A 23,619-nucleotide genomic window follows, 5' to 3' on the forward strand; every position below is an offset into this window, starting at 1 on the left:
GGGCTTGTAGTTCCTGCAGTCCCGCGCCACCGGGCGCCGCTTTCCGCGCAGGCGGTCCCCTCCCGCTGGGGTTGGCGGGGGCGGGGCGCAGCGCGTGCGCTCAAATTGAATTTCAAACAACGAATCATGTTTGCGGATAAATGTCCCCAAAACCGCACGGGACACATTACACCAAGAGTCCCCGCTTATCTGAAGTTCGGCTGTGCAGGGACGTCCGGTTGGACGGCATTTGCACTGACAGGTGACTACGCGGGCACAGCCACACAGACACGCTCGCCTAGGAGACGCAGTCGTGTGCACACGCGCGGGCTGTTCCACACGCGCGGTGTAAATGCGCATTCGTTTGCTCTTTGAAGCTGCGTCGGCCTCCCTGCCTGTCGTGAGGCCCTCGCCCACCTCGGGTGGCACCGGGATCTGGGGAGAACCACGCGGACGCGGGCTCCGCAGGGCCGGGGGGCGCGCGCACCCTCCGGTTCTCCGCACGCGCGCATTTGGACCCGCGTACGGCAGAGGGACCGGCCGGAGGCCCGAGGCGTGCCGGGAACCTCGGCACGCGGGGCCGCGCGCACCTGCGTCAGCGTCGCGCACCTTGCTCGCTCCCCAGCTAGCGCCTTGAACTCATGCCCTCCGGGAACCCCTGGTCCTCCTTCCCCGAAGAAGGCTTCCCCCAGGCCCTGCCCAGGCCCTGCCTGCGCCTCCGCACCCTCCCGGGGCGCGCGGACCCGGACCCGCGCCTCAACCCTCCTTCTGGGGACCCAGACCCAGCCTGGCTCCCCCGCACACCTCGGTGCGCACAGTCCCCCGCCTGCCCCCCGCGCACCCCCCCCCGCCAGCTTCCTGGAACAAAACCGTAGGGGATGCGTGTCCGCGTCCGGGTAGGCGGTGCCAGCCTTTTCTGTCCCGGGTCAAATCAATCCGTGCTCGTGATTCGTCTTTGTGTCCCCAACCCCCGCGCCTTCAAACCAGGACGTGAGCCGTGGAGGTGTGCAGAAGTGAGCCAGGCGCGCCAGGTGAGAGGCAGACCCTTGCGGCCGGAGTACCCGGTCTGCACCAGCCCGGCTCGGACGCAGTTCCACAGGCGACACTGCCGTGAGGGTCACGCAAGCCCGGGGACGGCGGTTCCGAGGCAGATAACAGGTCCCGTGAGCCCCAGAACGCAGCGCACAGCAGGGGCCTGCCGCCGAGCGCCTCTCCGAAAGTGACAAGCGCGTGGGTTCTGCGGCCGAAGCCCCGCCCTGCGTGGGTTCCGGCCCCCAGAGCCGTAAATGTCACGGGTCCTAGGGAAGACTTGCCCTGAGGCGGGTCTCTGCGTGTAGAGAGCAATTCCAAGTGCACAATCCGCGTTTCGCCGTGGACACCCACGCGTACCTGCGCGAACGCAGAACAGAAACCGGCGCGCGGGGCCAGCAGGCCGTGGCCAGGGGAGGGAGCAGGGTGCGGGCGGTGATCTGGGAGTGTTTGCGTCACAACCTCCGCCCAGGAAGGCCCTGGGCTGGGGCCAGAGAGTCTCTCCCAGAGGGTCCCCGACGTTCTGCAATGCCGGGCGGGGCCACGACCTTGGGTCGGTGACAGTGTAGACGTCGCGCCCTACTCCGAGTCCCCCTGGAGCCACCCGGGGGCAAATGGCCCCACCCAATCCACCCCTCCACCCCCGGCCCTGTGGCCGCGACCCTCACCCCTGTTCCCCGAAGCTAGGGCGGACCCTCCGCGGACCAGGAAGGCCCTTCTCCTGTTCTTGGAGTCTGAGCGCCCGGGGAACGGAGGGTCCCAGCGCCGGTTGGGGCGGGAGGGCAGCCCCGGGTGTCGGGAAAATGCGGCGTCTAGGCCAAAACAAGGCTTTAGGACGCGGAGTCTGCTTCTCTCCGCCCTCGCTCCTGCGCGCCCTTGCCCGCCCCCGCAAGCCGGCGGAGGGTCGCGGTCCCCGCTCGTCGGCGGGAGAGCCTCCGCGCCCGGCCCGCGTCCAGCCCCGGGTAGGCGGCCCGGCAGGCTGCGCGGGGTCCACGCGCGCCAAAAGGCGGCGGGAAGGAGGCGGGGCAGAGCGCGCCCGAGACCCCGACTCGCGCTCGGCCAGCTGGGGGGGCGGGGCGCCGGCGGCCACCTCGGCCTCCTCCCGGCCCCGCCGCCCGCGCTCCTCCCGCCGCGCTGAACGGCCCGCGCTGCCTTCCCGCCCGGCCGGCGGCCCAAGGCGCTAACGCCCGCGGCCGCCCCTGCCCGCGGCGCCTCCCCTCCCCGCGCCCATTTAACCCGCCTGGGCAGCCCGCGCTCGCCCTGCACCCACTACGGGGCCAGCGCCCGCCGGCTCCGGCGTCGATGCCCCCGACTCCGACCGCACCAGGTAGGAAGCGCGGCGCGGCCTGCCGAGGCCGAGCGCAGGGCGGCGGGCACTGGGGCTCCGAAGCTCGGGGTTGTTAGGAGGGAGGCAGCGTGCAGGCGCAGGGAGAATGGGTACCGTGGGGTGTCCCTCCCGAGTCCAGCCGGCTCCTGGGAGGTTGCGCCGGCGGCGGGAAGCTGGCAGAGTTCAGCCCCGCCAAGAGATGCGGGGTCCTGTCCGAGTGCCTTTGGGGCCAGGAACAGCCGTGCTGGGGCTGGGATTCCCCGAGGCCTTCCTCCAGTTGACCCCTGTCCACCCCCGCTTCCAAGGGGAGGCTCAGGGAAGGCAACGGGGAAGAGGCTCGGCGGGAGGGCAGGAGCCGGTGGAAGTTGGTGAAAGTGCAGGTCCGAGGAGGCCCTCCCGCCTCTGCCCGCTCTGTGCGCGCCCACAAGGGCCCTGCAAATCCTGCGGCGTTACTCCCCCACTCCCCAATGCTGAGCGAGACCCAGGCTCCCCTGGACCAGCAGAACTGGGCACCACCGCCGAGCCAGCTCCATGGAGTCGGTGACTAAGGGCCCCGGTTCCAGAGGGCCACCTCCAGGTGGTTCAGAGCTGCCCCCCCGCCCCAGCCTGGCTTCTGAGTGTGTCCAAGTGGAGAGAGGATGGGCAGAGTCGCCCCCCCCCCCCAGCCCGGGGAAACAGCACCTCCAACCTGCCTCCCTCTCCTCCTTGCCTAGCCGCTGTCCTCTCAGCCTTTGGAGGGAGGAAGCTAGTACCTTCCTACTCAGCTTGTATTGTCGCCTGGTCCCTAAGTGGATATGCAGAAAGCATTCACCGGTGACATAAATAGATGGTGACAGGTAGACCACTGTCAACCAGCAAGGGGCCAGGAGGCCAGGCATGGCGAACTTCTGACCAGAGGTCAGTCGGTCCAAATGGACCGTGTCTGTTTATTAAATAACCGGATGTTTGGGAACCGTTCGCACAACTGGCTTTGTTTGCTGTCGTCGTCGCTGTTCACCTGTTTAGCCGTAATAATTAGCTTCGGAAGAAAATGAGTGGAGCGAGCTATTTCGCGTTGTCCCGCGGAGCTGACTGTTCCGTCCGGCCGCCTGGCATCTGCTCTACTCACAGAAGCTAAAAGGACATCGCACTGAGGACAAAAAGACGGGATGTCTGAAATTTTGCAACGTACACATTTGCGGATTGTGCGTGCGGCTTTAAAAAGGGTTGGAGAGGTGCGCGTGCTCGGTCATCGGCGGTCAGGGCTGCAGGTGAGCTGGTCTGGCTGCTGCTACCTGGGCCCTGGCCCCAGAGCGCTTACGCACCACGCCGCTCACTGACCTTCCGGTGAAGGCTATAGGGAACAGGGCACTGTCTCCAAATCCGGAAGGGTAGCCCATGGGAGAGCCGGTCTGGTACAGACGTTAAGCAGGTAGTTGTGGGAGTCAGGATCCTCAGGTCCGGATCCCCTCTTCTCCACGGACAAGTCCATGCCTGGCGTCCACTAACTGGGCCCAGAGGGACGGCTGTGGTCCTCGGTGCTGCTCCTGAGTTGGGAGCCTGGGGGGCGGGGGCAGCTGCGGGGCCCACAGATCCCCTCCTCCCCGCAGAGGGAGTGGAGTGGCTGACTTGGGGGCAGGAATCTGCCCAGGGCTTGGGCGAGGCTGATGGCCCCAGTCCCCGGCATGGTGGGGAAGATGCCTCCGTTCGGGATCTATTTATAGACTATGCCCCACCCACATCCAGGAGTGGATTTACAGCCTTGAACACATGTAAGGGACGCAGCTAAAAGGGAGGCAGAGAGGCTGAGGACTTAAGGAGAGAGGCAAACGTTCACCCCGAGGTTCTGACACCTGAAAGGGAACTCATTTCATTGGTGGGGGAGTAGAAGCCGCGTGGTCATCCGCATGGGAGACAGTTTCAAGGGGAGTCCGTCCTCTAGATACTTATATAAAAGTCGTGGCTAAAACAAAATATCGGAGCAAAAAGCCGTTGCACACATAGTGAACTTTGGGTTTGCAAAAAAGTAGAAGCATTTTCCAAGTGTGTTTATTCTATCCAGCTCCCGTGAAAAGGGAGGGCACACCTTTATTTCCCAGTTCGTGCATTTCTGTGGGAGGGCTGGGACAATATTTTAACATATGTCATTTTCTGGTGGCTTAACTTCATACAACAGAAAAGGGAAAAAGACAGAGGGGCGGCTAAGTAATGCAGCTGCGCTCCCTTGCTCTCCTGGGTGGGGGTCTTCCCTCCTGTGGGAAAAGCTTTATTGCCGACCCATTCCCCCAACCCTCACCCAGTACACTGTGGATCATTTTCCCATGGCTGAGGGCATCCAGTCCTGTCCAGACTTCTTTAACAAACACAGAACACACTCCTGTAATTAGCAGCATCTACCTGTGTGTTACCAAAACACACAGCAATGTCGCCTTTGAAAAGTTTGCCTTCTTAAGTAAGTTATGGGAGACTCCTAGAAGATCTTTTCGTCGTGTGTTCTGTAGAGGAAAATGGGTTCTGGTTTAGAAACGCTCCCCCTGCTCATTGGGGTTCAAGTTAAAGACAAGTCATAGGTCTGAGGGATGAGCACTGCGGTTGTAAACGGTTATAAACGTTAGGTCTGTTCCCGGGCCCCCACCCCGCCCCGTCTCTGCCCACTCTCTGGCAGAGCAGACATTTGCTCATCAAAAGCGCTCTTCCCCCCTCCCCTCCTCCGGACGTGCTGCCCTAAGTCAGAGACCTGGAGAGAGAAAAAAAATCCAGCCTCGCAAGTGTTGGCTAAGCCCCTCTGGTACCGTCCCCTCCCTCCGTGGTGGCTCATAGCTGAACCCTCCGTATACTTGTTCCCAGTATAAGTAGATGCTGAGGGGAGGGGAGGGGAGCAGCCTGAGCAGCGCCCCTTCCCCCAACCCCGCAGGACCAGAGCATCCTGAACAGGAGACACAGCCCAGCCCTGGTCCTGGGAACCATCGAAAGCAGAATGTGGAAGTCCGGGGTGCTGTAAACTCGAGTGGGGAAAACGGCGGCGCCTCCCGCGGTGTTTGACGGCAAAGTGAATGTCAGCGTCCCAGGCAGTGTGGATGCAGGCAGCAAGCCCCCCCTCAGGGGTACGTGTGACTTCTTCTCTGAGAGGAATCACCAATATTTTCATTGTGCATGACCGTTGCAGCAGAAATCTCAAAATTTCGTTTGTGCTTGTCGCCACGTTGAACCTATGAGTTATTAGACCTGTTGGGGACCTTGTCAACTTACCTGTAAGGAATTGTAGGCAGAAGTAGATCGCAAACTTGCTTTTAAGTCCTTTGATAGCTGTGTTAAGTTTCCTGGGGCGCCGTAACTCACTGGCCACAGGGTGGGTGGTTTAAACCACAGAAACGCTCTCCGTCTAGGGGCCAGACGTCCCACATCATCGGAGTGTGACTGTGCATGCCGGGCACGCCTGGGGCAGAGCCAGCACCAGTCAGGACTCGCGCTCCCAGCCCAGATCCCAGCTCGGCCACGCTCGGCCTTGGGAGTCTGTATGGGAGCTCGGGGCCCACCCATCTGCCTCCCCACACTGTGCCCTGTCTCTCTAGGGAGGCTCTAGCCTTTCCCTCCCATGAGTTGCCGCAGGAATACACCCGAACCCCAGAGGGCACACACAAAGCGCCCAGGAACTCCTGCCTCCTCCACCAGGCAGGCACAGAACTCCCGGGCATTGCCCAGCCTGCCAAGGTCCCCAGCCAGAGTGCAGGGGCCCAAGCGGGCAGGGCTGGGCTGGGTACCCTGTGTAGGGGGCAGACGGCCATCTCAGAGTGGCTGCATGTGGGAAGTTCCTGTCCTGGCTGTCCCCACCCAATGCCAGCTGACAGAACCACTCCCTGTGGCCCTGGGTGCCTGTGGGGCAGGGACAAGGGTTTCTAATTGCTCACCTGCTGCTCCAAGGTGCCGGGCCCTGGGGGGAAGGAGGGAGCAGGCAGCTGGGGAAGCCTTTGGCTAATTGGGCTGGTAGCCTCCCCTTGGAGGGGGTTGCATTGGGTCCTGTGAAGTGTGCAGGGAGAATGCCCGCTCCCCCCGCCACCCCGCCTGCCCCATTGCCTGGGATTTTAGAGGTGACTATCCTGGGCTGTGTTTTCTCCATCATTCTGCACCGGGTGAGCAAGACCCAGGGGGTTCTCCTTTGCAGGCTCCAGGCAGGCTGTGTGGGGACAAGGAGGGAGGGTGACAGCGGGTCCCAGATGTGGGTCCTGCCCTCCTGCGTGGGGAGACGGGGTGGAGCAGCTTGCAGAGTGCGGGCGGGCCAGGGACACAAGAGGAGGGCACAGCCCTCACTGGCTGGCATCGGGGCCACCAGAGAGAAAGGAGCATTCCCCGTTTAGAAAAGGGGGGCAGCCGGTTAAATGAAGGGACCTGCCGGCCAGCGCTTCCCCAGGAGGCCCAGCAGTTTGTGCTCCGAGGGTGACTACAGTACAGCTCCTCTTTTGGGTATAGATGGGAGGGAACTCCTTGCTCTGACCGCCAGGATCAGAGACACTCTGAAGGGCAAGCTCCCCTTCCCCTCGCGCTCTCTGCTTCCCACTGTCCCCGACCACCCACAAAAGCCCCTCATTAGCCATCCCCCTTCGTTTTCTCTTCTGTTGGAGGAAGGCATGCCCCGACTTGCTCCTGGCTTCTTAATTTTTGATCAGGGATGCTCCTCCACTAATTGTTTGGCAGTAATGAGGGAGGAGGAGCAGAGCAGGGAGCGCGTCCCTGAGCTTTCCCCGACAAAGGCGCAAATGTAAGAATGAGGCACCGGTAAACACCACGCTAATTGGATTAATGTGGAAATGATGGATTCTGATAAAAATAGCAGAAAAGACGATGGTGAGATCGAGGTCAGTGTAAGTCCACGAACACTGTCCAATCTCCCTCTGGTTGGTTTGGGGTTGGGAAGCGTGAGAACGGAAAGTCTCCTCTTGAGAGGAAACTGTGTGGGTCAGTAATTGGGGGATCGTGTTCTGCGAGAAGGACGCAGCATGGGGGGCCACCCCGTAAATGGCTGGGGACCCTGGCAGGCTGTACTTTCAGAGTTTGGGACAGTCTGGGCCCAGGGACATTCTGAGCAGCAGAGCCTGGAGGGATTGCCTTCTTTCCTTACTGCAGCAAAGACCCGTGTGTCCCCTTCTCAGCGGGAGCTGCTCTGCCAGGGGCCCAGGGGCCAGAGGCTTCGGTGTGGACTCCTGCTGTGCCCTTTCCGACTTGCCAAATTTTTTGCATTTCCTCGACAAAACTTTACGATGGTAAAAGGCGACAAAGTCGTGGTGAGGGTGGCTAGCTTAGGAATCATCCAGAAGTGGGCTCAAAACCACCCTGACTCTTACTCCTGTAACCCTTTCCAAGTTGGCCTCTGTAAGACCAGAGGCAGAGGGCCCTCCCCTCCTCCCGGGAGATGCTGCGGGGAGCTGAGGTGAGCACGCCTGGTCCCAGAGCACTGCCCACGCCCGCCTCCTGGTCTGATCTACGGATGCCATAAGGTTTCCAAAACTAAGCAGAGGCTCACCATCCCTTATCCCATGTCCCCTTTAAAAGAGTCAGAACTCAGACTTCAAGAAAATGTATTTTAGAAAAGTAACACAGTACCTGAATCCTGTATTTTAGGACACCACCGACGGGTCTGTGGGAAATACCACACAGACAAGCTCTCCCCTGTTCCTACAACACAAGGGGATTTTTTCTTAAGATTTTACTTATTTATTGGACAGAGAGAGAGAGATCACAGTAGGCAGAGAGGCAGGCGAAGAGAGGGGGGAAGCAGTTTCTCCGCTGAGCAGAGAGCCTGATGCGGGGCTCGATCCCAGGACCCTGAGATCATGACTTGAGCTGAAGGCAGAGGCTTAACCCACTGAGCCACCCAGGCGCCCCAACATAAGGGGATGTTGACCCTAAATGGGCAGCAAGGGTCACGGAGAGCTTAGGAGTCTGTCCCAGAACTAAGGAAAATCTAGTTTTCCAAGCTCTCTGGATTTCAAAACTCACCAAAAGAATGCAGAAATAGGCCATATTTCACTTAAGACTTTATTTGTGCGTTCACGCACGATCGCTGTTTATGGGGCACCTGCCCTTCCCTGGTGCAAGCACGTGGGAGCCACACCCAGGGCTCACCAGACCTTAACCCCCACCACCCGCCCCCACCACCACCTAGGGCCCCCGGGAGCAGCTTTCTTTGTTCTTACCGGTGGGGACTGGTCTGGACGGTGGGGTGGGGGCTGGGAGGCAAGAGGGCCTGTCCTCTCAGTCACTCCTGTGCCACCGGGTCCCTCGGCGTTTGGAAACGTGCCAGCAGGCGTGCCAAACGTGGCAAAGCTTTGGCCCACCTGGTGCTCAGGGGACACAGGCCCAAGGACTGTACTGTATGGTGAGAACAGAGACAGGCACAGCCCGGGCCGCTGGGCTCCGCAGTGATGGAGCGTCTGATCTCGGGGTCATGAGATCAAGCCCCACACTGGGCGTGGGGCTTGCCAGAAAACAGAAAGAAAGAGTAGAAAAGAGGAAACACAGGCTGCAGGAAATGTGTGTGTGCCCTGGGCTGTGCGGGAGGTGGGAGGTCCTCCCAGTGGTGCTTCGTGAAGCCTCGCTCTGCTGATCCGCCAGAGGGAGGGGGTTTTCTCCGGGCCTGCACCGTAGCCCGTGTCTGATCTGTGTTGCACGCAGGGGAAGCGTGTGGTGGATCCGTGGTCTGCTGGCGGGGTGACTTCCTGACTCGCTTTTGGGAGCCCATCCCTGTGTGGGGCTGGGGCGGGGTCTGAGGAGGGACCCTGATGGGAGTGAGTGCAGCCAGACCTCACTGGCGTACCCCCACCTCCCCTCGCCCGTGGCTAAAGCCAGGCGACCTCTGGTCTCAGAGGGCGCGTGCTGTGACTCAAGGAGCAGGACCGGGAGCCCTTCATGTGTGGGGATGAGCAACCACCGACCCCAGCTGTGGTCGGCATCCCAGTCTCCAGGCCAGCGTGAAGCTTGGCGTTGGCTTGGGGGGCCCCGGTGGCTTTCGCTGACTCCCACACAGACAGCTGACAGGGTGTGTCCCTGGGGGCTCCCTAAAGCTGAGGCTCAGAGCCTAGAGTCACATTATTTCATGTGACAAAGGGACCTAGAGGTGATGGTGAGCCCCCGTGGGGCCCATGTCATGGCAAAGGACCCAGTGAGCTGGAGCCGGAGGGCCCGGGTCAGAGGCATAGAGGGCTGTGGGGGCAGAGGCCGCGGGGGTGCGCTCCGGAGCTGCGGGGAGGGGCCCCGAGCCAGGGACACGGGATGCGGGCATCCCTAGCCGCTGAAGGCAGGCGGGAGGATCCAGGGAAGCAGCCGCAACCACTTTGATTTTGGCCCCACAAGACCATCCTGGGACTTCTGACCCCAGAACCCTAAGAGAGTCCGTGTGCACCCACAGGGATGGGGGGCTCAGGCCGTCTGCCGGGCTGGCCTTCTGCTCTCCCGCTCAAAAGATGCACAGGCCTTGGGCTGAGGGTCCCACTTGGACCTCCCAGGCCCACCCAGAAGTGTCACAGGAAGAGCTTTCCAAGTCCGTCCCACGGTGGCAAGAAGACGTGAAAAATGCTCGTCCGGCGCCCACGGAACGCCCCACCCAGAGCTGGCAGCCGGCCTCACGGTACCAACTGCCCTGTGGCCAGAAGCCGTCTGCTGTCATCACTCGGAGCCACCCACCCACCTTCTGTGTGTGACACGGGCGTCAGGGCTTCTGTGTGTGGCACGGGCGTCGGGGCTGTGCCCAGTTTCTTTGAGCCATAGATGATTAGGGCTGTGTCTCCGAGCCCCGGGGAGTCAGGCCTTCCCTCTCTCCGCAGGGAACGGGCTGGGGAAGAGGGCATGCCAGGAGGTCACTGGCATAGGAGATCAGGTGATGGGCCACAGGCCCCCCCCCCGAAGGGCACGGCTTCAGGGAGGGGCGGCTTCAGGGAGGAACGGGTCATGGGACCGACCTGCCGCGGTCCACGGCCAGCCAAGGGCAGCCTGGCTGCGCCCCGAGTGAGGGCGAGGCAGGGCCTGGCATCCCGCTGGCTCCTTTGCCTCTTTTCCCAGGACCAGGGAACCCCTCCCATCCCCACCCTCCATCTTGTGGGGTCCTAACACCTCACACTCGCAGCGACCCAGGTGGCCTCCTCCCACGCGTGCACGCGGCTGCCTGCCGTCGTGGCTGTTCTGCGGGGCCGGGCCTGTGCCCCGCAGGAGCCGGGGAGCGCACCGCTGTGGCCTGGCCCTTCCCCCAGGAGTGGCCAGGAGGAAGCCCTTGGCCTTCATCCCATCAGCGGGTCCCTTGGCCCCATTCAGGGCCGTCAGCTTTCCGCGCCGCTGCCCGTGGGGGGAGACGGAGAGGAGTCTAACATCCAGGCCTCAAAGTCCTTCCGAGCAGCAGCTAAGAGCACGTGCTTGGGACATTTGGAATGTGGTGGCAAGGCCTCCTGTCACGTTGAATTACCTGAATTATCTGTGTGCGCCCGTGGGCAGCAGAAACACAGCTGAATGTCAGCACTTGCCTGGCCAGACCCAATACCGGAGAAACCGGCTCCACACTTGTTCGCATCCTCGGCGGACGGATCGCGGGTGAACTGGGACGACCCGAGGAAGCCGCTCCAGCGCGGGCCGGGACAGTCGTGGCCTGTGCACGCGCGCGGACATTTCTACAGGCAGCAGCGGAGCAGAGGCGTGCACACGCGGGTGGACACCCCGGCTCCCGGCCCGCCCTCACCCCCACCCCGCCCCCTCCCCGGCTCCCGGTCTGCTTCCTGACGGTTTGGGCCTGTCACCAGGTCACTGTGCGGAGGGCATGGCATCGCCTACCGGCCTCAGGGCTCCCGGCCACGCTCCGCCCCGGCTGCCCTGGCTCCAGGCTGGCCTCCCTGCTTCCTTGGTTCCAATGTCATCGCCTAGGCGACCAGGACGCTGCCGCCACCGCCTGCCTGCCCAGCCACAGGCCGTGGGCCTCCCAGCTGCCTCCCCTCCACACCGACCTCGACCCTCGGGGCCCGGGCTCCCACCAAGGTAGGCTTGGGCTCAGCCTGGCCCACCTCTCTCAGGCCTGAGCTTGGGGTCCTGTCACTGCCTCCCTGCCGCACAGCACAGCACAGCAGCCACCCCTCGGGCCCCCCAGGGATCAGAGCCCCTCCCCACTGTCCCCCCAACCCCAGCACCCGAGAGTAGGGGGGGCACGGGTGGCAGACAGGCAGGCTGGCGGCCAGGCCAGCGCAGGGAGGCCATGCCCAGGGCTCCTCTGATGGACCAGGCACGGCGGGGCGCTACGTTATACCCCACCTGTTCCCGGGGGGCCCAGGCAGGGTCCGGGCTGGGTAGGGGCAGAAGTTATCCTGGAGCCCTCCTCCACCCTGGGGCCTGCTGGGAACTGTCCACTTCCTGCCGAGGAAGACGCCACTCCCTAGCTTCTCGGGGGGGCCCCCTTCGTCCAGGCTCCGTCACCTGCACGGAGCCCAAGAGCCTGTCCAGACCACCCCTCTGCTTTGCCCAGCGGCCTCTGCGGAGACTGGGATGGCAGGGCCCGTTCCCTGTGTCGGTCCCCTGCCACCGCGGTCCTGCCCTCAGGGCTGGGCTCCTGAGGTAGGGATCATGGGGGCCCGGCCCCCCTGCAGGGGACGGTGATTACCACGGGCTCCACGTGAGGAAGGCGGAGGGAGCGCGCACCCAGGTGAGGGGTGCGGGGTGCGCCGCGGTCCTGTCCCCTGCCGTATGGGAGCGCTCGTGCATGCAGGATGTGGGCTGACCCAGTGATGACTCAGTCACAGATACTGACAGCCCCACAGCCAGACGGACAGCCACGCTCTGCAGCCCTGAGCCAGCCCAGGGCTCCTGCCAGCTGCCTGTGTGTAGCTCAGTCGTGCGTGGGGGCTGTGACCATTGCCGCCCCACAGGTGGGAAGAGAGAGACCCCCACGTGTGCACGAAGCTGCTAGCGGGCCGGAGGCACCGGGTCTAGAGCTGGGAGGAGGTTTGCCGAAGAGGGCATTAAGCAGCAGGAATTGGCTTGGAAGGGGGTGGTCCTGGGCAGGACCCGCGTCCTCGTCCTCCCTGTCCCCGCACCCTCAGGACTGTCCACTTGTTCCACATCCCCCCGCCTTACCTGAGCCCCGCCAAGGCCTGCCTCACTGACCACCCGCCTCTGGCTCCTGGGCCCATGTGTGTCTTCCAGGGTGACCTTCCCCTTGGACGTCCCACTGCACCCCACATGAGCTGAACCCTGAACCTGGCTCCCTGAAGTCCATGGGCTCAGGGCTCTTCGGGTGGTCTCCAGAGGGCCTGTCCCTTCTCCAGCCCGCTGTCCAGTCCCGCCTCCCCCTACTCTGCTGGTGCCCACTCTCCCCTGGACCCCAAGCCCAACGTCAGCCTAGGAGACCTCCAAAGGCCACACTGATGTGGACCTTCGTGTGCCCTCACGCTGACCCTGGCCGTGGTCCGCACCCGTTCAGGCCGCCCTTCATGCTGGGCAGTGGAAGCAGCTTTGTCTGTCCCCCAGTAGCGGGGGCTCCTGGATGGCGGGGCTGCCTGGTGGGGGCCAGAGCAGACCCCAACCCAGCCTTGACCTTCCAAGCTGTGTGGCCCAGGGCAGGTGACCCACCCTCTCAGTGCTGCTGTAAGAACGTCTGGAGAGAGTAGGGGTGCAGGGAGTCTCCCTTCCTGCCGCGTTACAGGGAAGAGTGAAAGGTCTCCGGGCCGGGGCCGGGACCGAGGGAGCATGCAGGAGATTCTGGGCACCATTATCAGAAAGACGCCCCCAAGGCTGCGGACAGGGACAGGACGTGGGCAGCGGCAGCTCTGTGGACATCTCTGGAGGGAGGAGGGATGGATGGGCCGACATCACGGCAACTTGGGTGAAGACTTGTCAGACGCGCGGGGGGAGGAGCTTAGGAGTCTGTGGAAGGGCGACCCCGAAACGGGGCCACGGAGGGGGTGGGAGGAGACAGATCAGAAGGACAGCGGTGCCTGCAGCCCAGTGGGCAAGAGGACAGTGTCTGCTCATTGGCCCCAGGCCCCATGGCGACCCCGTCCCAGCAGGTCCCTAAGGTGAAGGCCCCTCCAGAGAGGGCTGCTCCTGGCCCCGCACAAACAGGGACCGGCTGCCACCTCCGTGTGCCGGGCAGCCCTGGGCCTGGGAAGAGCGGCCACGAGTGGTGGGGGCAGGGACCTCTAGTATCCGGAGAGGCTGGGGGTGGGCGTTGTGAAGGAGGCTGCAGTGACAGGACGCTGGTGTGTCTCATTCTGCAGGTGCCTCGCTCCTGGACAGACCAGGGCGGGGTGCGGGGGGGTATAGTCTAACGAGCTATGGACAGGGCAGCGACCAGGCCCAGCCTCTCTCCATCGCCACCCCTGACCAGGGCTTGGCTTCTTCCTCCGCTGACGCCTGGTTCTAAGGAACCGTTGGTCCCCTGCAGATCGCTGCTGATTCTCAGGCTCCCGGGATGTGTCCGGGTCAGCGCCCTGCTCAGTGTGTCCCTTCTTCCTTGCACACGTGGCTCGGAATGGGCAGTACACCTGTCCAGGCAGTACACCTGTCGCACGGCTACAGAGCAGCAGAGGTGGGCTGCGTGGAAGTGTACGGAGGGGGAGAGGGAGCTGGGGTGTGTGACAGGGCTGAGCCGCAGAGCGGAAACCATGGGACAGGAGTTGTGTGGCCAGGCGTGACCTGCACGTGGTCGGGTGAGGGACCGGAGGAGGGACGCCTCTAGATCCGCAGAGGGCGGCAGAGTTGGGGGGGGGTGTCTCACGGCGGGTGGGGCTTTGAGGTGCTGCGTGAAGAAAGGGGTGGGCAAGGGGCTTCCCAGGCAGGATGTGCAGGCTGGGGAGGGTCAGGCCAGGTAGAGGGCAGGGTCAAGAGCAGGGTTCCCTGAGCCAGACGGCTGGGTTTGACTCTGGGCCCCAACTCGCTGGGTGTCCTTGAGCAGGTGACCTCCCCTCTCTGTGCATGTTTCCACCTCGACAGTCAAAGGAGCTGCAGATTTGCTGGTCCCCCCGCCCCCCTAGGGGTGCTGTAGCGGCTGGCGATGCTTGGGTGTTTCTTGGTTTACTTCCTCTGCAGGAGCTGGTCTGTGACAGCCCTTTCCTGCCGGGTGTTGGGTTTTCAGTCGTGGGTTCCCGAAACTGCTCAGCCGACCGCCTACCCTGGCCAGGGCCAGACCCCGGAGCCCCACGGTCCCGGGCGGCCTGCTTTACCGGCGTTTCCTTCTGGAAGCGGGCGAAGCCCACGTGCTCAGGGGTGGGCACGGTTGCCGTGTGGCTCCCGCGGGGGCTAAGCCAACCCCCAGAATCACACCCGGACGGCTGGCGGGTCCTAGTCCTCCGCACTGGGCCCGGGTGCCGGACGAGGCCACCCCGACCCTGCCGGCTGCAGGTGGCAGCCACTGGCCGTGACGGAGGCTGACGGCTGGGGTAAGAGGCTGGCAGGTGGGAAGGAACAGGGCCCAAGGGGGCTCTGAGGCTGCCCTCTGCCCTGCCTCCTTCCAGTGGGCCCTGGCCCGGGAGGGAGGGAGGAGGGGAGGGCAGCTTAATCGGGCGCCTCCAGCTGTTTTCTTATTTCACAAGTGCACCCTGGCCCAGGGTGCAGAGGCTAAATTTGGCCGTCGCTGTGCCCCCCCCCTTGGGCAGAGGGGCAACCGTGAGCCGGTGCAGGGTGACGGGAGGCCCCCGGGCACGTCCTCCTCACCAGGGCCGGCGGGGCCCCGTCTTTCTGCAGGAGGTCCCCGGGCGCAGATCCGGCCAGTCCTGTCCTGACCCCCCCCCACCCCACCCTGCGTGGCTGGGGCTGCCCAGCACTCCCGTGGCCACGTGGCCTGGGCCACAGGCCGGCGGGGCGGGCAAAGATGGCCGCTGGCCCGGGTCCCTGAGGAGGGACGCACTTTGGGCCGGCAGGGCCGCACCCCACGAGGCAAGGGCCGCCCCTGTTCTGGGGGGTGATTGGGGCGGCAGAGGCCCGTCGGCACCGAGGGCCGGGAGCTGGGCCCAGAGCATCCTGCGGGGACTCCGCTGGGCCTGGGACAAGCGCCCTCTCACAGCTCTGCTCCCTCGGTCCTCGCCCGCCAGCCGCCGGAGCCTCCACCCAGGTAGGGCCCTTCTGGGCGCCAGAGTGTCCGCAGTCGCCTCAAGGCCACGGGGCTGGTTGGAAGGGGCCTGGGAAGGCCCCAGGGTCCTTTCCTGTGATGCTCCGAGTTTGCTGAGCGCAAAGGGGAGATGACGGTGGGAAGGAGCCACATCATACCCGCGGGGTCAGAAGAACCACTGAGACGGAGTGTTTGGGGACAGGGTCAGAGCGGGGCTCTTGGGCGAAGGGAGCTCCCTCCCTCCCCAGATGCTGGAATCCCGATGGCCCCGAGTTGCCTTCCCTGCGCTCAGGCCAAGCGTCCACTCCCTGTCCAGACTCTACAAGCAGTGGGAGGGGGTGACCGCTGACAGGGGGTGGGGACTGCCATCCCCCCCCGCATGGGGTGCTTCCCTTTGTCAAGTGTCAGCGGGTCACAGGACCCCAGCTTATCGGAGGTGGTGTGGGGGCCCGGGGCAGGTGGAGGGGACGGGGCACCATCTGGCCCGACAAGCGAGGCTCTCCTGGGGGCCACGCAGAGGAAGCTGTGCTCCACTGCCTGCTCGGCGATGGGAGGCAGAGAAGACAGTGTCCTGCTTAGGGATCAGGGAGGACGGTGGCTTCCTGGAGGACACTGGGGCCTGAACTGTCCTAGGAGGACACAGATGGGGGTGGGGTACGGGGTGGGGGGGACATGTGGGGAAAGTTAGGGGCAGAGGGGACAGGATGGAAGGCAGGGATGGGACATGTGGGGACAGAACGGGGTCAGGGGATATGTAAGGACAGGGTAGGCGGCAGGGAGGGGACACGTGGGGATTGGGCGTGACAGAGGGTGTGAGCTCCTGGAGGCCCTATGCAGGGCTTGGCCAGTAGCACCGAGAAGCAGTGGTGTGGCCCCAGGTCTCCCCTGCAACTCTGACCCCAGATCTAGAATATTCTCTGTGAGGGGACCACAGAGATTGGGGTGTCGAGAAGCACCCCTCCCCAACCAGGGCTGACGATGAAAATGTTGGCAGATTTTGCCGAGGGGCTCCGGCGGAGACTGCTGGGTTGGGGACTCGGGAATCCCATGTGTCACATGCAGAAGTTGAAGAGTAAGGGGGTTGTCTGCTCCTCCACTCCGGCTCTGGGCCGCACGGTGCCCCCAGCCCCCGAGCTCTGGGGGTCCTGGGGCCTCGCCGGCAGCCCCGTGATGCCCCCCAAGTAACAGGAATTTGCTGGAAATTCCTTGAGGAGCGGCAGCGTCAGCAGAGCCCCCAGCAAGGCCCAGCGCCCTGAGAGCGGGGACGCCTGGGGCACCCTTTCTGGCGCTGACCCCCGGCCAGGCGGTCCTGGGCCCCGTGGGCGCCTGTACTTCCCGCACCCACAGCCTCACCGCCCGGGGCCCTGCTCCCTGAGAGGCTGAGCGCCCTTTCCCTACAGGGGAACCGGCTCTTCCTTGAAAGCCCCCGGCGGTCCGGGCCGCGTCCGCACTTGGACCTCGGTGACAGCCTCACAGACATTTCCTCGGGGGCCTGTCCTCCCCCCACGAACACGTGATCTTTAAGGTGGTGGGCTGCGTTTGCCAACTGTCCTTAGGCCCGGAGCCATGTTTCCAAATTTAAAATGCGGGTTACTAGGGCCACTGGTGTTTCTGACAAGGGGCTCTCCTAGGTCTCACCTCTGCCATCCTCAGATGAAATGCCACAGCGAGTCCAGGGATGACCCTGCCCCTGCCCCGAGGACAGAGGAGGGGCCCCCGGGGTCCAGCGCCGGTGCCCAGTGAGGGCCCCGGTCCTCGCCCCGACATCAGCATTGCTCGTCTCCATGGCCGGAGGGAGCTCCCGGGGCCCACGGGACGGGGTCTGCGGCTCCCTTGACTCGTGGACGTGGGGGCCTGGGCTCTGTGCGCCGGCTCGGGGGGCCTCCCAGCGAGACTGGGAGTCATGGAGGCAGTAGCTTCTGGGCTCGGGCCCCGTGGCATCCTGTGAACAGGGCAGCGCAAGTCTCTGGACCCTCGTTTTGCCAAAATGAAGATCCTGAGTGAAGTCACCAGTGGAGGCTGTGGCCACCCTGCAGGTGGACAGGGAAGGGCCCTATGGAGCGGGGGCTGGGCTGCGAGTCCCGGTGAACTCCCTGGTGCAGGTTAAAGATGCAGATTCCTGAGCTCCCGCTGTGGGAGCCCTGGGCAGGGCGCCCCGGGATGTTTTCCTTTTAAGATTCATTTATTTATCTGAGAGAGAGAGAGAGAGAGAAGGAGAGAGGGCGCACACAGGGGCAGAGGGAAGGGGAGAGAGAATCCCAAGCAGGCTCCGCGCTCAGCTTGATCCCACGACCCCCCAGATCGCACCCTGAGCCAAAACCAAGAACCCAGTGCTCCGCCCACCGCCTACCGGGCGCCCTGGGAATGTGCATCAGATCAGCGCCTCTGAAGCGGGGGGCCCACTGCCGGTGTCTCAGGCCAGTGGGGAAGTCCCCTCCAGGCCTGTGCCCATGGCTCAGTGGGGAAGCCCAATGGGCAGGACAGGACGCCTTCCCTAACATGGGGTTTGGTGGGGAGCATGACGGGTGTAGCAGGACACGTGGGGGTGACGGTGACGGCAGCCCGGCACGGGGGCACGCCTGGCTGTGTATGGCTGGAGCCCGCTCTGGGCCAGGGGCCCAGCAGGAATGAACAGGTAAACGCAGGCCACTGTGTCTCTGGGTCCTTCAGGCTGGACCTGCTTGCAGACAGACAGAGAAGGATGCAGGTAACACAGGGTCGTGGCAGCTGGTTTAACCGGGTGCCCGGATGGCCTCTTGGAGACGGTGGCCTCTGACCTGAGCCCCAGGTGCTGGGCAGTGCCCCCAGCCCAAGACAATAGTGCGGAGGCCTGTGGGGGACGAGGGGCATGGGGGTGGGCCCTGTAGTCAGGGCCGGCTGGCCACAGCGAGACACTGGGGCCTTCTGCCTATGCTCAAGGGACAGCCCACTGGGGCGAGGGGTTAGACAGGGAGGGGACTGGTGTGGGGCACTGCAGGGGCTGGGCTGGACCCAGGGAGGGCCTGGCCTAGGCAGTGGTGATGGGGGAGCAGTGGACCTGGGGTCTGCCAGCAGAGTCTGGGGAGTCCTTGGAATGCCTCTCCGGCCCTCACGGGGGCCCCAGCGACTAGGGGGTCACTTAGTTTCCTACTGCCGTCCAATGTGGCCGGACCGGCTCCCTCTGCCCTCTGCCCTCTGCCCGGACGGGTTCCGTCTGCCCTGCCCCCTCCCCCTCGGTCAGAGCCAGCCTGACCGGGTACAGCTCGGGGCGAAACAGGGTGCGGGCTGAGGGCAGACACGCCAGCTGTGTCCCCTGACGGTTGGGGTGGGGGGGCTCTGGGGTCCCACCTCCCTGGCTGTTCCCTTGGGAGGGAGGCACAGAGGCTCGAGGCAGAATGTGTCCCCTTTCCCCGTGCCGGCTCCGGGACACTGGGCTTCGGGACATGGGGAGTTTTCCCTTCTCTGCGGCCGGTGGGCTAAGTGCCCAGCCCGTGATCCGCGGCTCCGGGGCTCCCCATATGTTACCCTAGCCTCTTCGGTTTTTTGATTCGTTTTTTTCTTAAATCAAGGTGAAATTCATGTAACATAAAACTAACCCTTTGAAAGGTAAACCACATAGTGACGTTTTGTAGTCACAATCTGTGCAATGTCCGCCTCCATTTGGCTCCAGAATATTCCACCACTCCCGAAGGAAACCCCGTCCCTGTCCCCTCTGCCCGGCCCCGGTACTGGGGACCTGCCTCCGGGGCCTGTGGGTTTGTCTGTGTGGGAGTGTCCTGCGTGGACCCTGACACCTGGTTCCCTCGGTCAGCAGCGTGTCCTCAAGGCTCATGCAAGCCGCCACGAGGGGCCCGCTTTGTTCCCTCCCATGGCCAAGGGACGCCCCACTGTACGGAAAGACCGCGTCTGTCCATTCGTGCATCACGGCTGGTGTGGGCTGTTGGCGTCTTTCGGCCGCTGTGGTTAGATTGGCGAGGTCTCGCTGACCGTCTGCTGTGTGACATCAGCCAAGTGTTTTCCGTCTCTGGGCTTGGATGGTCCATCAGCAAACTGAGGAAGGGGGCGCCCAAACGGCCTCCTATCGGCGTGCGCTCCCCACCCCCAGAGGCCACTCCACGGACAATCCCCGCTTGCCCGGGAAGGGCCCGCCATAGCGGCGACGGGGGGCAGGTTTCTGCCAAGGCAGCTGGTGTTATGCTGCCTACCACGGCCACCACCGGAATCACCGCGTGACCAGCGCCACACCCAGCACTGGGCTCCACTGTGCTGTGGACAGCTCGGCCCAGGGCGGGAGTGATTGCCCCAGAACAGGAGGCATGCCAGCCCACATCGCCCAGCCCTGTTAAAGCCCGTAGGGGGTCAGGGCACGCAGGGGGCTCAGTCGGTTGAGAACTGGACTCCTGGTTTCCGCTCAGGTCATGATCTTGGGGTCGTGAGGTCGGGCTCAGCGCGGAGTCCGCTTGGGACTCTGCCTACACACGTACACACTTTCTCTCTCTCATATAAATAAAGTATAAAAAAACCCTCGTGGGAAGATCGTGTGCTAAAGGTGTGTGTACAGTGACGGGGGCGGGGTGACTAATTCTGAATTCTGAGGAAACACCCTCGGTCTCTCCCATGCATACAGCTGTGCCGTGTGACCTCAGCCGGGCACGTAACCTCTCTGAGCCTGCAGGACAGTTGGTTTGGGGCCAGTGCTCTCTGAGCTGCCAGGCCCAGGCCATCCTTGCCCAGCCCGCCTTAGCCCTCGGGCCTCCTGTTGCCAGTGCCCAGCCTAGCCCCTGAGGCCGCACTCCTGGCTCGTGCCACTGCTCCTGAGACCAGTGCCCTGGCACGTGGCAACCCCCAGAGAGGGCCACAGACCTCCACCAGCAGCTGCCCACCAGGGGACGAAGGGACATATAGTGGGTGCGCCCTCCTTCCCCCAGCGGCTGGGGGCAGGTCTGGACTTGCCCGCTGGGACACTGCCAGGCGGATGGCGGCCAAGCTGATTCCCACGGCCCTTTGCCAAGGACCCGGGGGCTGGCTCAGGGGAGACACCACATTGGCCTTGGAGGGGTGGTAGGCAGGGCGGGCTCTGGTTTCCCTGCCCCTTCCCGCCACGGGAGGATGGGGGCCCCAGCTCTGCCTGGCCCGGTCCTGGGATGGCAGGCCCACTGCGGGGTGGGAGCTGGGTGTGGACGCTCTCAGGAGAGGAAACCCTGGGACAAAGGCTAGCATGTCTGGGCACCCCAGTCCCTGGACATCTGTGACAGGGGGCCCACAGTACAGTGATCCTGCTCTCGTGACAGCGTCACAGCCTTGGCCTGGGGGTCCCTCGTGGGGTCCGAACTGCTTTTGTGTCCGGCCACAGGGGAGAACCCTATCAGCCAGGAACTCAGCCAGCCGGCCTCCTACAGCCACGGGGCACAGCCAGCCTCGCCCCGGGCTTGGCTCCAGCCCCTGGGCCTGCCCTGCATGTGCCCTTCCCAAGAAAGGGGTGACCCAGGATCTGAGCTGTCCTCATGTCCTGGGGCATCAGGAGCCCCCAGGCCTGGCCCAAGGCCTGAAGACCAAACCTAGAGACACAATTCATAGTGATAGCGGCCACACCTGTCCCCGTGTTTACTGTGCTCCAGGCACAGCAAGGACTTCTGATTCGAGCACCCAAAGGGCCCTGTGGCAGCCTTGCAAAGGGGTGCTGTTTTAACCCCCCCAAAAGGGACGGCTCTGAGAAGCCCTTGCTGCCCAGGGCACCTCTCTGACCTGGGTCTGGAGCCAGACCTGTCCCTCTGCAAGGTGGGGTCCTGCCTGAGAAAGGGGAGGATGAAGTGGGGGTTATCAAGGGGTGTCCACCCTGCCCAGCCCCCAGGGATGCTGAAGGAGGGCATGGGTGGCCTCCCCAAGTCACCAGGGTCCTTCTCCCCTCCTCACAGAGCAAGCCGCCCTCCGGGCTGGGTGCAGAAAAGATGTCCCAGCCGACCTCCACAGACGAGGGGGCCACGTTCGAGCATCTCTGGAGCTCCCTGTGAGTACTGCCTCCAGCCACTGGGCTGGACTCGGGCTGGATGAGGGGGAGGTGGGGCTACTGGCCTAGGCTTTCTCCTGGGGATGCAGAGTACGGAGTCTGGGCCAGGAGAGGTCCAGGGGACAGAGCTCCGGTGGGGCTGCCCCTCCCTGCTGGCCTAGCTCTGGAGAGGCTGGCAGAGGAGACAGACGGTGGGCTGCAGGGCAGGGCCCCCAGGAGCCGAGGGCCAGCCCCGAGCACCGGCCTGGGTGGTCTGGGGCTGATGGCTCTGTTCCTGTCTTCCCAGGGAACCAGACAGCACCTACTTTGACCTTCCCCAGTCCAGCCAAGGAAACAACGAGGTGGTGGGCGGCCCAGAGGCTGGCATGGACGTCTACCACCTGCAGGGCATGACCACGCCTGTCATGGTGAGTGGGGCTGCTGTCTGCAGCGGTAAGCATGGTCCTGACCCGGAGACTGCAGAGTCGGGAAACAGGCACTCAGGGTTTGTCAGGACGTTTCAGTGGCAAAGTAGGAAATGTACCAGCTCCTAAAACCATTAGTGCAAGGGTAGGAATGGATTCAGGTGTGGCCAGATCCAGGTGTAGGAACGGATTCAGGTGTGGCCGGATCCAGGTGTAGGAACGGATTCAGGTGTGGCTGGATCCAGGTGTAGGAACGGATTCAGGTGTGGCTGGATCCAGGTGTAGGAATGGATTCATGTGTGGCTGGATCCAGGTGATCCAACTGCTGCCTCTGTCTCTTGCCCTGCTTTCTCCACAGTGGCTTTGTGCTTAGGCAGCCTCTAGTCTCTGTGGAAGGGCACCAGGCCCCACCGGCATCACCCTCCTTCTAGGGAGGACTCCTCTTTGCTGGTTGGCCAAGAGGCCTGCCTCTCAGCAGTCTGAACACGGTTTGGGGTCCTTGTGCCTCTGATGAGCCTGGGTCCCGTGGGACAGGGGCAGGATGGGATGGAGTGGAGTGGAAAGAGGACCCCAAAGGAAGACTGAGCTGCTGCTTCAAGCGGAGGGACCGGGTGGGGGCGTGCAGGGACCACCAAGGCCCTGACACCTGTTTCCATGTCCCAGGTCCTACTGCCCCAGGTGTTCCTCTTGGCGAGCAGGCAGGGCTGTGTGAGCCGGTGCACCACCGTCCTAGGCCCTGTGCGTCAGGAGGAAGTCGCTGCGGGTAGAGCATAAGAAGCAGGTGTGAGGACCGCTGGGCCCAGGGAGGCCTAGTACCGCCTGCCATCCCCAGCATCCCCCCTGCAGTTGCCTCCTTGGAACAGCCCCCGCTCGACCCCAGGCTGCCCCGTCTCCCTGGGAGGTGGCTGTGCTGCGTCCAGCGTGTCCGTTTCAGGGGACCAGGCCAGGAGCCAGAGCAGTGCTGGGAATCCTGGAGGCCGGGAGGGCCGGGCCCCTCCCTCAAACAGTTGGAGCCCCTCATCCCCTCTGAAGAACCCCGAGCCGTTGGCAACCAGCAAGGGCCATGGAGGCTCCAGGCATGTGAATGAGCTGGGGGCAGGCAGTGGTGGGGGCAGGAGGGTCCCCTGTGTCCTTAGTTGTGTCCGTCGAGGACACTAGGCTGCCCCCACGCGACCTGGGCCGTGGCCGCCGGGGGTGAGGTGTGGTGAGCAGGGAGCTCCAGAGTCCCTGGCTTCCCCCGAGAACGCTTCATACTGGGTCTGAGAAATCTGACTGCCCGGCCCAGGCCTCCTGCCTCGCTCAGACCATCGTGGTGAGAGCAGCTCACGGCGTCCCCACCTGTCGATTCCCGTCGCGCAGGGGCGGAAGCTGAGGCAGACGCAGGGGGAGTGTGGGGCTCGATGGGCCGGGCTGCCCCATCCCAGGTGCTCCCCAGGGGCCAAGGGTCCAGAACTTTCCCCTCCCGGGTCCCCCTCCTGGACATGAGCGTTCTCCCCAGTGTGTCAGTGATGTCACTGCCGGCTGGCGGCGTCTGGGGCGCGAGCACTCAGACGGCTCCTGATGGAGCCAGCGCCGCGGCTGGACCGACCCTTGTGCTTCTGATGGCGCGGGACGTACGGCAGCGCCTTGGAAAGAGGCTTCGCCACAAGAGGCACGTGGCGGGCCCCGGGGCACGGAGTGGCAGGGAGAGAGGGAGAGAGCGCAGATGGGGGGTTCTGCCTTTATGCGGGGCCAGGGAGGAGGGCCTGGGGCTTGGGTGACTCACTCTTTATCGGTGAACTTAAAGCCTACGTGTGGCTTTAGGGCGCGGGCAGGGAGAGCAGGCTCACTCGATGGTCCGTGG

At 63.9% G+C, this 23,619-nt stretch overlaps 1 protein-coding gene and 1 long non-coding RNA gene across 10 annotated transcripts in view; one reads left to right on the forward strand and one right to left on the reverse strand.

Annotated features, from left to right (window-relative positions):
- The first annotated feature begins 2,230 nt into the window (after positions 1-2,230).
- Positions 2,231-23,619, forward strand: part of TP73 (tumor protein p73) — a 59,099-nt gene continuing 37,710 nt past the window's right edge. For 3 of the 9 annotated variants that reach the window (XM_032863222.1, XM_032863230.1, XM_032863231.1), the window contains exons 1-3: positions 14,584-14,705; positions 21,281-21,372; positions 21,659-21,779. In XM_032863222.1, coding sequence (XP_032719113.1) covers positions 21,314-21,372; positions 21,659-21,779 — 180 coding nt within the window. In that variant the 5' untranslated portion in view covers positions 14,584-14,705; positions 21,281-21,313. The other 6 variants (XM_032863226.1, XM_032863224.1, XM_032863227.1 and 3 more) reach the window with 6 other exon arrangements.
- LOC116870983 lies at positions 5,417-8,328 on the reverse strand. Its single transcript, XR_004383326.1, has 3 exons — positions 8,309-8,328; positions 7,913-7,984; positions 5,417-5,563 (listed from the first exon to the last, which is right to left on the reverse strand). It is a non-coding gene; the product is annotated as an uncharacterized LOC116870983 (long non-coding RNA).

Source organism: Lontra canadensis, unplaced genomic scaffold (genome assembly GCF_010015895.1).
Source record: "Lontra canadensis isolate GAN:19392208 unplaced genomic scaffold, GSC_riverotter_1.0 scaffold25, whole genome shotgun sequence".
NCBI classification, from domain to species: Eukaryota; Metazoa; Chordata; class Mammalia; order Carnivora; family Mustelidae; genus Lontra; species Lontra canadensis.